Raw genomic sequence first — 13,593 nt, forward strand, 5'->3', positions numbered from 1 at the left:
ACTAGCAGGTCCTGTGGCAAGCTGGCAGATACAGCATCACAGTGATGAGACAAATGCTGCTATGCACTAGGGAAGCATCCATATGTGATAAGCATAGAACATCACCCAAATGAGGCAAGTTATTGAGCATTACTTTTATTTAAAAAGTTTTTTTTCTACAAGTGCATAAAGCACCTATACAAATTAAAAATAGAACACAAAAAAGCTTTACATATCACGTACACAGGTATAAAGGAGGGCTTGGGACATCTGTCTCAGGTCTTCCGGTAGTCAGGTAGCACTAATGCTTCGCACTCTGTACATGGAAGGAAAGGTTGTGAGGGAGTCAAACACAGCAGCACCCAGCTGCTTTCAATGTGGAATGTGTGGGTCCCCCGCACCTTCTGATTTGGCTCAAGAGGTGCTGTGACCACCCTCCTCTCCTCCACAAATCTTTACTCTTAGTTTTTTTTTTTTTTTTTTACTTTTTCCTTTTAAAATTGTTACTTTTTGTTTATTTATGGGGCGGGGTTCCATCTCCAGGATGTGAACCGCGAGTTTCGTCGGGAGGGGACTGTTTACCAGGCCGGTGCAGTGTTGGCAAGACGTCTCATACGCCTATAGGGAGGAAAAGAGAAGAGGGGCAAGGTAAATGATAAGGAGGTTGTAGCTTTACTCTTAACACTAAGTCAGAGGATCATCTTATGGGGGATTTGTACTTCATACTCATCCTGGAAAGAAACATCTTAATCTCAATATACCATTACTTCACTTCCAGCCACACTAATTTAGCAAGTAAAACAACAACAACATATACACATTTCCTATAATATCATTATTAAAGTTAAATCTAGAGGTCATTCACTCATTGGCACCAAGTCCAGTACTGCCAACAGTGATGCCTGTTAGGCCACAAGTGTGCTTGAGAGCTATAAGAATAGCTAACTGAGCATGTACAATTGTACATACTGTATCCCTAGCCTAAACTCTGAAATATATTTTCAGTGCTTTAGTTTAGCTAGGGTAAGACAAACTAATGCAAAGTTTTAGGGAGCCAAAACAATGTATCCTTGCTATAGCAAAGACTCAAAAAAGTGCTTACTATATTCATTTATGCACATAGGCTACCTGGATCCTGGGATTTCTCCAACCCTGATCCACGGGTAAATAAAATTAACGGTTACAAATAGACTGGCAATGCCAATTTCTGGCAAACAGATTTTGGCAAACTGAAGAACAGTTCTATTTATTGGGGTAGGGGATTTTTAACAAATACTACTAGATTAAAAGACACAAAGTGTTGTGCAAATATTGGGCTGCTTTGTAATAAAGCAAATTCATTGGTAAATCAAAATAACATTTCTGCTGATCATAAGTACAATATTAAAGACTGAAATGCTTGCAAACGCAAACCATTTCGTGAAACGTAAATGGCTGCCTTTAAATTTATTAGAAAAAAGCCATTGCCTTTATCAGTTAAAAAGGTGCTGAGAGAAAAAATAGGAATTGAAAAATACAAGTGTTCTTCCTTCCTTAAAAATTTCTGCAAGGCTTTCTGCGATTCTCTATGTATGTATCCTGCCAGGGATGCTTTCAAAGAGTGACACCATGAAAAACTTGGAATGTACCAAATTCAAAGTATAAGAAATGGTGATCACAGCAAAATTTAAAACCTTTCCATGGTGCATTCCGGGGGGGAAAAATGGCAGGATAAGCACAATGTGAACCCTAGTTAGGAAAACAGGGTAGCTGGCTTTATCTGTTGGGAGGTTAAACAAGAGGAAAGTAGAGTATTTGTAAGTTATGACACAACAAATTTGTTAATACATTCATGGCCTTGATTTGGCATATTTTAAAACACAGCTTACTAGGCAACTTGTCCTATTCCCTTGTGCTATGCAAGAACCAGACACTGACACAACTGGTTAATACTAGAAGCACCAAACCAGACCACATACACATCAACTTTTCTAAAAAGGCACACTGCAAAGACGTGTTGTATACAATGAACATTTAAGTCAATATATAGATATCTTGGAAAGGGATTAAAACAGACGTAAGTGCCTAACCTTATATTTCACATTTTTTCATTTTAACAAGGCAGAGACATTCTCAGCACTGTTCATCAGCAGCTCCGAATGTCCGTAAGTACCAATAAACAACAAACACAAAATAAACCAGAAACTCACAATACTCAGGGTACAGCAATGGTCAAAGAATGATCATCGACTGTACCATAACTCAACCCATTTGATTTCAGCTAAATATTTAAAGGTAACATCACTAAGATCACTAAAACCTCAATGCCTTTTACTTGCTAGAAGGGCCATACTGTATATGGCACTATTTTTTGTACAACCAGTCCCATCGAAATAATTCGACGAGCAATTCAAATGGCACTGACTATTTTTACTGCAGTTATAAATTNCCCCCCCCCCCCCATTTCTATACCACTAATCTGTATTTCCTTCTGGTGGCAATAAGGCCTTCTGGGGGCTCCGCAACCAGCATGGGCCAACCTTTCTGAAAACAAAAACCATTTCCTTACCGTCCAAGAAAACATTAATACTGTCACTACCACTGCCATACACGTAGAAAGGAAAAAAGCAGTTAAAATGGTTACAAGTCTTAATACTGCACATACTTCATAAAGCCACCACCTGCACTATAATTGGTGGAATATCACGTTGCATTTAACTGCGGCATGCACCAGTAGAATTATGCTCTACAGGGACTGGCAGAAGTTAAATGATTACATTTAGCATCTAAAGCAGCAAAGCTATCTAGAACATTTCACAAGCATATTTTTGGCACCATTTTATGTATTGCCTACAATATAAAGAATACTAAAGCTAACAGGAATACAATACACTAAAGGACATAAAGGTTACTATAGTTGGCATAATTCTGTTATGGGGCTACTCTTGATTACAGAAACCAGCAATATGGAACATACTGCAGGTCTCACCACCAGATTAAGGGAGGCAAGAGGGTGTCAGACTATCTCAATGTGAGACAATGCAATTAGTTAAAATTTGGCAAATTTAAGTGCTTAAGGCGACAGGGCCAAGTACGGGCTATCAGGGAATTTTAGCATAGACTGTGCTACTAAGCTAATGGCGAGCACTGGGAGAAATGTCCAATCCCACCAGCTTAAGTTAAACGAAATACCAAACACGTCACTTGCAAAGTGTGAGAATGAATAAGAGCAGCTCCATAGGCTGAAGCAGGACAGCACAGACACAGAAAAAGACATCACTTCAAAGGCTGGTGCGCAAAAGCTGAAATGTCTTCCTCTTCCGCTTTGAGGAAGTGCCACCTTGTTGTCTATATTCTACCCCGACGAGAAGCCCGGAAGGAAAAGCGTATGAAACGACGGTGGCACCTGGTGTTTCTGTCCTGGTCACGAATCTTCTTTTCCATTTCGGCATCTGTAAGGGTCTCCAGAAGAGGGCACCACTGGTCTGCATCACCTGTATTTCGGATGGCTATCTCCACAGTTGGCAAGGGGTTTTCACTAAAAAACAAATAAACATGATTTAAAGGTGGGATAACCATCATCATGCCTACTTTCATGTGCTGAACAGCCTCAACAAATATGTGCATTGCATTTCACTCAATGCAGTGATTGGTGCCCAAGTGTCCAACTGCTGTGTTATGCCAAGTGCAAGTACCAAATTTGAGAAATGTGCCCCAAGTTTTATACTCTCCTGTCAGATTACTTGTGTGGTCAGAAGCTGCATTTTTTTTTTTTTTTTAACACAGAAAATCTCCACCTATTATATATCTCATCAGTCGCCTTGTTGAAATGAACAAGATATTTGTACATTTACAGAGAAGAAGCTGCACAGCTAGTATCTTGCAGAAACGTGTCCTTTAAAGACATGTACAGCTGTAATAAACATACCTTACACTGTCATTTTGTATTACTGCATTGTACTTTTTTACACAACCGATACTACATCCATAGCAAAAGTTCATTAAGGGAAGTGTGTTGAGAAAAAAAACATAAGACTTCTGCTGTTAAGCTTTTTCTAAAACTGACATTTATTTGGCAGTTATGGTAATCCAATGTTTTTCTTACCTGGAACAAGTATGCAGATGCAGGGTTATAACTCTACTTAGGGGGCATACCTGTTCAAGGTCGGTGACAACATCACAGCAATGTATTCTTCTACTATCAATGACTATGGCTGCCTACACATTATTCCTCACAGACTTAGACAGATGAAGTTTAAAGTGTACATCTCACTGTCACGCACAAGCTACTTATGTTGGGTATTCTATTCAACCACTAATTAGTATACAATGATTTAGTGATTTTACACACACAAGCACTGATGTAGAAACACATCCAAAGCATATGGCTTCCAGCTGTTGTCCCTGTCCACCGTAAAGTCTTCCCGTTGCTTTCCCAGTGTGGCAGACAAAAATCGATGGTTGGTACTCACTGTAAAAACCTTTTCTTGGAGTCGATTGAGGGAAACAGGAAGCCTTTCACCTTCAGGTTATACTGTTACCTACAGAAGGACTAGACATTGATATCTGTGGGTCAGCTGGGGCTAAACCTCTCCTCCTACCAGCATGCCTAAGTTATGTAACAAGGCAATAGCAAGAGCATGAAGGGTGGGAACTGTGTTCCTCCAAAGTCCTAGGAAAAGCATCATATGGCGAGATATTTCTAGTTTTGTGAGTTATAGAGTAAGTCTTTCACCATCAAGATATTCAGAAGTTGCTCAACTGAGCAGTGGGCAATACAGCCCAAAAAAACAACATCTACAAAAGCCTGGGGCATACTAATAGTAGGAAGGGTTATCCTGGACAGGCCTACCAGTTTCTTTTTCAATGCTTATAATAACCCTGCAGTGTCGCACAGACAAATGTTGCTGGCATATTATTGGAAAACAGTTTACCGCAAGGTATACAACTGTGTTAGGGAAAACCTGGGCTTATTGCTTTTGGGAGCATTTTCAACAAAGTCACTAAAAGTATTTCTTCCCTCTCAACATGGAGATTCCTGAAACAGGTCCAAAAGCATGGCACAGGGTACCATAGGTTACAACAGGCCTAGTTTGGTTGTAAGTAAGCTGAAAAGCTGATAACCAAGGGCTAGATATCTGAACCCCATGTTAACTAAGTAAATATAATCTCCTTCTAAAAAAAGCTAGAACTGAAAATATAAAAAACTTTTCTTAAAAATAAAAGATCTAGGATACATGGCTGTAGATTTATGAAGCACATATTTTTGTCCTTACAAAACCTCTGGACACTTTTGTTAAATGTATACGGTAACAATATAAATTAACGTTGGTTTCTTTTAAGGGCCCACCATGGAGTACTGGGTGGTAATGATTTGTGTAATGTGCTCTTTATATAATAGGTAACCAGACAAAAATTAAAAACCTAGAGGCATCTAAAACTGCCTTTTGTATTCACCCAGTGTAATACCAAGAAATAGACAGACATACTGTTCTGCATAAATATTTGTGCCAATATGTGCAGGCGTTAAACTAAAACTTTATTGTAAATGAAGATTTTTTTTATTTCCTTGTTTTTGTTATTGCTAGAATTGATGGATGCCTTGAGCCTTTAATTTTGAAGCTTCCAGTTTAAAGTTTAACAAACTTACTGGAATGTGCTCAGCAGAGCCTCATATTGTGCAAAAAACAAGGAAAACAAGACATTTGCATTCCAATTGTACAGTGAATTTAAAACGCTTGCTTAACCAACATGACAAATGAGATTCCTCTTTATATGATTTATCAATTTTTGAAGTATGGAGAAGGCACAAATTAGAAAACCTACTTTTGTTAGTAACCAAGGTAACAGCTTGTGCCTGTTTCATACAATGTGTACAGAACATTAGAATTATAATTTTGCTGTTACAAAACTTTGGCAGTGATAAGATTAGTTTTTGTATCCCCCTTCCTGCCAAAGAAGCAGCACCACTTAGGGATTGTGACTCTCTTGGATCATGATAGAGAGACTTGCCAAGAGTTCTCCATGGAAAGGTAGCATACGGACATTCATGCAAAGATCTCAAAAACATTTTAAATGTCAGGGCCTACTTGTTTTAAATGAAGAAAAACTTCCAAATACTATTTGTACAACAGTCATGCACACATATAAGAACTTGTAGGCTAAATAGCATCATCCCCTTCACTGGGTCACCATTCATCAGCTACCAAGGTGGAGGGAGCACTCCTCCCACTGATTTATAGTATAGTGAATTTTAAAGAAACAGGTCATCTTACCTGAATGCGTATGTCTTCTGGTGCCAGCTGAGCTGCCCTCGAATGCTGTATGCGATAGTGGTAACAAACTCTCCGCCTAAACCAAGCTCAGAACATAGTTTCAGTGCAAACTTCTCTGGTGAATTCTCCTTTTCAGACATGTCCCATTCAAACTGGTCCACCAAAGAAATGTTCCCAACGTGGATATTCAGCTAAGAAAGAACACAAGGACAAAACCACGAGCCAAGAAGTGAGGCCACTATGTTCCATTCACCAACATATTTATCTTAGAGACAGAGCTGACTGGACACTCACAGGCAGCCTTGTTTACACAGAGAAAAATCTGCAAATGCCATGCAAAATGGTATGCAGGCATCAGCTTACTTACACACTGACCAACCAAACTGTCACCTTATCAGAGAAGACAAATACTGCATGCTTACAGTCGCTCTAAATGATGTCCATGCAACACACTGCAAGGCATGCATTGGAGCCAGCTAGGAATGGATATAAAAAGATAAAAATGTTACAATGTTTTGAAAAAACAGAAGGGACTTCCCCATTAGGCGTACCTTGATAATGACTCTCTGATCTGACTGATCCTCCAGTATGCTGTCAGTGGGATAAGATTCTATCTGCTGACGAATCGCTGAAGCAATAGCGGGGACAAAAGCAAGGGGGTTGAGGTCTAAATCATCACAGAGGATCTCTGCAAACATTTCTGGTGTCATCAGTTTCTCTGTTACACAAAGAAAAAAAAAACAATTTGAAAAAAAAAATTATATATAAGGAAGCTTTGTTATTTGATAATGGCTGTTCTGTATTCCAGACAAAAGATTATACCATTTACTGAACTACCAGTGCTATCAAGTAACTGTGCTTTTAAAATAAAGTTAAGGTTTTATTTAGGATAATCTAAGCTCTCCAACAGCAGAGGGTTCAGAAAGTCTTACCCATGGGAAAGGGCATCCTGCAAATGCTTAATTTAAGCTCGTTTCAATGTCCCCAACTCACCTCCAATGACCAATTTAGTGCTGCTTCAACACCTATGGTAATCTCCTTTCAAACGGGGTTGATTAATAGCAATTTGTTAGTCTCCATGGAAAAAGCCACTTTGCTTCAATTCTCATTCAGCATGGTATCATGGTACCAAAGTAAGCATCCAGGCTCATCAATACAGAATGCAGTGAACTTGCTGTGTTACAATGTTGTAAATGATGCAAGTGCATTAGACGGTAAAGAGCGTGGAGACTAAAGCTGCGTACACACCTGCAATTTTTCTAGTTGGAAAGGATCTTTCACGATCCTTTCCAACGACAAAAATTGCAAGTGTGTACGCAGCTTTAGTCTTACTGTACCCTATTAGTACTACCCTCTACCGCACCTAGTAATACTGCACCCTCTTCTTGTCCCCAAATACCTGCAGCACCTGCAATTTTAAACTGTCAAAACTCAGCTTCAATGCTCTGCAACATTTATTTTTTTCGGGGCAAAAAATGTATGGTGTAATCTCTAGACAAAATTATGCGAAATAAACCCAGACAGCATACAACTCCTCTAAAAGGCGCTAACCAGCTCCTTCTGTGTCTCACATCTCTACTGTACGTGTGTGCCAGCAGCTTTTAAAAATAACAGAAGAAAAAACCCGAAAGAATGGTAAAAGCTAGTTAACTATGGATTGACCAGAATTTATATCCTATATTTTATATTTTTTATTTTAAGAAACTTCAGGTGATTTGTACCATTCATGTTCCACGTAAAGGCATCACGCAACTTCTGTCCATCTATCTCCATGTCCAATCGGATGGGAACTAGTACTTCTGGCTGAGAAGCATTTTCATGAATCACAGCTGGATCATGGTCATCAAAACTGTAAAGGAATAAAAAATAAAATCAAGTCAAATTTTAAATCAATAAATATATGTACATGTACCTTACTGAATACACAGAGGACGGCACTCTTTATATGAGCTTGAAACATGTTTTTTTTTTTTTTTGTAATATACTAAAACATATGTGAGGTGCAGCTCCCTATTAATCGTCATTGTGGGGTTGCCTTTCAAATCTTCCCAGTACTTAATCTCATACTCTAACTAAAACCCAGGGTTTTTCAACTGTTATTGAATCGAAGATAACAAAAAAAGGACAAGGGGGCATCAGAGGTCTCCTAGGTCCTGGATGTCTCTAGACAAGAGGAACATATTATATAGGTGGTTTTGGTCTCTTGTGATAGCTATTAGGCATATCATACCCAAATTTTTGTTTTTACCCGGATTTTTTGTTATCTTTATAAACCTTTAGTTTACAAAAAATAGTAAAAAAAGTATGTTTTGGTAAAACTAGAAAAAAATATTTACTACATCCAGCAAAACGTGAAAGCCACCTAAAGCTTTTCTATAACATTAACATGCAAATGTAAATATTCAAATAAAAAGGAAAAATATTTTAAAGTTCATCATATTTTCCGTAAACTGTTCTTCATTCTCTAGCAATCTTCTATGCAAGGCTGATGATTAGCTAGTTCATACCCAGATTTATAAAAGATCATTCTATCAGAATTAGAAAGTAAAATGCAGAGTGCAACGTTACAGCAACGAAGTTCAGACAAATCTCACCAAAGAGGGAAAGTCCTTTTCTTGTCACGACCCAAACGATTTCTGTTAATAGTAGTCGAACAGGGCACAGCATCTAAGTGATGGGAACTGTTGGGCAGTGTTGGAACCCACTGGCTGTTCCTCTTTGCTTTTTGTTCCCTAGGATTACAAACAAAGATAAACAAAGGTATTAAAAAATGTTTTACAAAAAGATTATCATCAAAAAATCATTGAATTATCAAGCAGATTGTATTTATATCTAAAGCCTACAAGTAGATAGAGATCACTCTTACAACTTTACTTGACAGGTAAAAGTGTTTGAAGCCTTTTTCAAAATGAATGATATACTTAGGCAGACAAAAATTTTTACCCATTATCTAAGGGTGCCCATACACATAGGACTGCAAAATCCCAGTCAGGCTATCTAGTTGGAGACGTTATTTCATGGCTATTTAACAGCAATAGATCACTCCAGCCAACACATCACAGGTGACAAACCATTTACACACATTAGAACCTCATCCAAAATATATAATTTCCTGTCACCTGGCACCAAGACTGGATCATGTCGCCGTATACTGCCTCACCTCCTGCATTTCTTTATACAATGCGTCATATTGTTTATGCCTGACACTAGGAAAGCTGATCTCTGCCTGCACATATGACTGTTCTCTGTATACTCTATGGCTAGCTTCACCTTAATAGATGTTTATTTTGCCAGGGAGTTTTTCACAAAAGTACCAATAGGCAGTATGTTCCCCATAAATCTTTTTAAACAGGGTGGCAAGAAGCTGTAAGCGGGTGGTGGCCCTCTGGTTTGTGACCCAAGTTTTCAGTAACCGCAGAAATACAGCCGGGTGGTTACTGTGGGTGCTGGGTGCTGTGCCCAGCTAATAGGGGCTGGGGAAAACACTGCCTATAGGTGTTAAAATGTTGGTACTTACCTGAGGTAGGTTGGGGGCTCTGTGCTAATGGAAACAGCTTTGTATTTTTCATCATTTCCATCTAGGATCTCTTCAACTTCTGAAGCTTTCAGTAGAGTAACACTAGTAGCTAATGTTGTGTATCCGTGATCTAGACAATAATCAGGACAAAACAGATAAACATAAAATTACAGAAAATTGAATTACATTCCTAAAAATAATTCCATTAATAGTTCATTATATTACATTAATGTGTATTTTACTGCAAACAACCAAAGCACCCATGGGAAGTAAAAAAGTTTTTTTTGTTACCAGTTCAACAAAGCAGTGGAAATACACCTAAAGCCTGTGACACAATATATAACCTAAATGTTAATTGCTCAAACAACCGCTTTTATACCTAATTTAATATATGTTTTAGAGGATATTTTGTGAGCCATTTCAATAGCACCCAGCCTAAACCTAATCATCAACGCATGTCATAAACATCTGGTTATTGATCCACAAAATGGAAGGAAATTCATTATAGGAACATCTATAAAACATCCTAATTCTGACATGCTGAGTCAACAAGTAAGAGTTTAATGGGTAACAATTTCCATCATACAATGAATTATAAGGCACAAAGTTATTGACAATGTGTATATGTGTATGTCCCAATGGGGGGAAACAGCACAGGTATAATCAGACTATAGCGGAGAGACATAAAGTGAGAGGGGAAACGTCTATGGAACCAATTTGTCTGGTCATACATATCACTGTTTGGAAACAAGTAGATGAGATATTATGCTATATGTTGGAGTTCTATCTCAGCGAGCAATATTCAAACCTTCCAAATCTAATCCAAAAATGATGATACCTTTCCAAGATGATTACTAACTACAAAGAAGATTATTGCACATTTAAAACACTAAAATATTAAAAGCAACATACAATTTTCTGGTGAAGATATAAACTCAACACCAAAGGCAATGAACATCTAAAACATTTACTTTTGTCCTAAACTAAATGCAGTTAGGTTAATTGGCAACCCCCCCCCCAAAAAAAAATTGACCTTTAGACTGTAATAAAGACAAATGACTGAGGTAGGGACATTAGATTGTGAGCCCCCTTGAGGGACAGCTAGTGACATGACTATGGACTTTGTACAGTGCTGCGTAATATGTCGGCACTATAAAAATACTGTGTTATAATAATAATATCCAGCTCAGATGAATGTCCCAAGCTCCTTTGCCACAAACCACACAAGTCCTAACAATGGACATTAGACCTGCAAATGAAGGCAACAGGAATTTGGGGGATTCAAGAAGAAACAAACAGAGATTTGTCTGAATACTGTAGGGTGGTCAAATGTATTAGGTGGACAGAACAAATCTTTTTTTTTTTTTTTGCCATATCAAAAAAAAAACAAACAAAAGAAACAGGAAAAAAAAAATTTTACATTTCTTCCCATGTGAGGAAGCTACAATCTTCTTCCTTTCTTCAACAGTGGCCAGGCGTCTCCATAGAGAGGGGTACCTTTTGTACAGTGAGCCCCTAAACATGCGAAGGTAATTCCCCACCTGTGAAAAAAAATATATACATTAATCACAAGATAGACAACAGCAACTGGTATACCGTTAATCATATTCTGTAAAACGTTGCAAGCTTTTCCCATAATACAGATTGTAGTATCAGGAAATAGAGGGATCTTCAGTGGCAGCACAAATCCAGTCTTTGGAATTGAAACAAATGCACGTTTGTTTCTGGTTAATCAAAGCAGAACTATTGTACCTCTCTCCTCCAATGGTTGGGCTCCCCTACACAATAACACGTTTTATGCTTATATCTATTAGGAAACGTGTCACATTCACGTCTATAGGATACCACTACACATGTGTGCAATATGGGATTATGGAGTGGGGCTGGGGATACTTCCAAAAATGTCAACTTTAAAGTAGTAATAAAAATGAAAATATAGTTCCACATGAAAAAATTACAAACAGGATTTTAATGCAATGTCCCTTCTGAAATAAAACATAGTTAAAGAGTACCCATACATAAAAGGTTAGACAACACTTTTATGTAAGGTAAAAATTCTGTTTGTTTTTTTTTTGTTTTTTTTAAGTGCAACAACCCTTTTTTTTTTTTTTTTAAAAGGCTGCAGCACCGCCCCCTAATTCTTGATTGCCTAGGCAATCGAGAATTAATGGGAGCGCACAGCCTCCCGGGATACCTACGTCACGCATCACAGGAATTGCCGATCTCACTACGCATGGGTGAGATCTGCAATTTTATTTCAACCTATGTCACCCGATCTTGCGCCTGCGTCGGATGATGTAGGAAGAAGAGAAGATGGCAGGGCTGGCTGGGAGATGGATACCGGGACGACCCTAGACCTGATGGAAGACACTTCCGGACCGATCAAATGCTCTGCGGGATTGAAGGCAAGTGTATTTTTTTTGTTTTTGTTTGAGGCACTTTTGAGTTTAGTTACTTTTTAGCTGCCTGTATGGCCATGTAGGATGCCAGGTATCCCAGCATAAGTGTTTTGTTATATTGGCCTAGCAATAAAGCAGGTAAGGTAGTTTTATGGTCATAAGGGAAGTTTAGTTTCACTTACAAATATAGTTACACCATCAAATATATATACATATATATATATATATATATATATATATATATATATATATATATATATACACATATACACATATCGATCTCAATAATGAATGCAAATAATGCAAAACAAATGGCACAAATCAGAGTTGTGGTTGGCATGGCAACAGGCACACCATATGACAGGGAGTTTATGACTTATTATACATAGGGATCTCATAAGGCGAGTTAATCTGAGACATATTAGGACTTATACATGAATGAAATGACATGGAGGGGTATGATATGAATGATTGGAGCCAGCTGATATGAACACATACAGATATATATATATATATACATATACACCCCCCTCCATTCCTCCCTATACACTATACGCTCAGCCCGGTGTATGTTGCCCTCTCCTATCATTGTCTCCCCCCGCACTCCCTTTGTCTCAGGCCTCGGCCTCTGTGTGGGGGAGGCCCCGGCAGAACCCCGGCAGCCGCAGCCCCGCACTTCCAGGCACTCACCTCTGAGCCGATCATGTAGAATTCCCCATCTTCCTCCAATTGAAATTTCACCGGCTTCTGACCAAATGTTTTGCTTAGCGCCATGATCATTTTGTCGTTCACCAGCGCCGGGCCCGCCGCACTGAGCAAGCGCACAACATCAGCTTCCTAGTGCGCATGCGTGGTGCTCACTCTTACACACTGAGCATGCGCGGGAGGTGGACCGTGCAGCATTGTGTGAATGTTGTGTGTTGTCCTATAGATGGTTTGGTTGTTGAGATAAAACGTGGTGGTTAAAAAGTTTGCAGCGCATGTAGATTTCCTGTCAGAGAAGCCGAGGAACACAGGTAGTCTCTCCATACACTGGACTGCCTGGGCATTATTTGAGGGAATAAAGTATAAGAACAATTCCTTCAGACATAACTCCTGATTGCCAGGGATGGTGTGAGACACAATGGGATTCTGGGTAATCTGAAGGGGGGAGGGGGCAGGTAAATGCACAACATGCCATCTTCCTTCACCACACTACTATTCTGTGTGCTGGGTCCATGGAGAAGGTGAGGGGGCTCGGGATAAGTACCCAGATTGCACAATGTCTCCCCCTTATGGTTGATTATTGAATAGCGATCAGGAACAACCACCGTGCTTTCCTATGGAGGATAATACATCTGGGTGCTACTCATCCTCACCTCTGCCCCCTCCATGCAACAGAACAGTACTGTATGCACAATACTTCTTCATCTGCATTAAAAATAATCCCAAATGATCTTTTCCA

At 38.9% G+C, this 13,593-nt stretch overlaps 1 protein-coding gene across 1 annotated transcript; it reads right to left on the reverse strand.

The window, feature by feature from the left end:
• Nucleotides 1-119: 119 nt before the first annotated feature.
• SMARCB1 (SWI/SNF related BAF chromatin remodeling complex subunit B1) lies at nucleotides 120-12,997 on the reverse strand. Its single transcript, XM_072415610.1, has 9 exons — nucleotides 12,840-12,997; nucleotides 11,171-11,291; nucleotides 9,751-9,880; nucleotides 8,828-8,965; nucleotides 7,955-8,082; nucleotides 6,785-6,951; nucleotides 6,234-6,424; nucleotides 3,365-3,496; nucleotides 120-597 (listed from the first exon to the last, which is right to left on the reverse strand). Exons 1-9 carry the CDS (start codon nucleotides 12,927-12,929, stop codon nucleotides 558-560), a joined length of 1,137 nt encoding a protein of 378 aa, XP_072271711.1. The 5' UTR covers nucleotides 12,930-12,997; the 3' UTR covers nucleotides 120-557.
• Between the last annotated feature and the right edge of the window lie 596 nt (nucleotides 12,998-13,593).

Source organism: Pyxicephalus adspersus, chromosome 6, assembly GCF_032062135.1.
Source record: "Pyxicephalus adspersus chromosome 6, UCB_Pads_2.0, whole genome shotgun sequence".
NCBI lineage: Eukaryota > Metazoa > Chordata > Amphibia > Anura > Pyxicephalidae > Pyxicephalus > Pyxicephalus adspersus.

Excerpts from the sequence above, each read along its gene's own strand:
- SMARCB1 (XM_072415610.1), bottom strand. The coding sequence starts at position 12,929 with ATGATCATGGCGCTAAGCAAAACATTTGGTCAGAAGCCGGTGAAATTT. Across the intron at positions 9,881-11,170 it reads TTCCTCACATGGGAAGAAAT|ATCACGGATACACAACATTA; the intron begins GTAAAATTTTTT and ends ATTATTGTCTAG. Across the intron at positions 8,083-8,827 it reads AAAAGGACTTTCCCTCTTTG|TTTTGATGACCATGATCCAG; the intron begins GTGAGATTTGTC and ends ATTCCTTTACAG.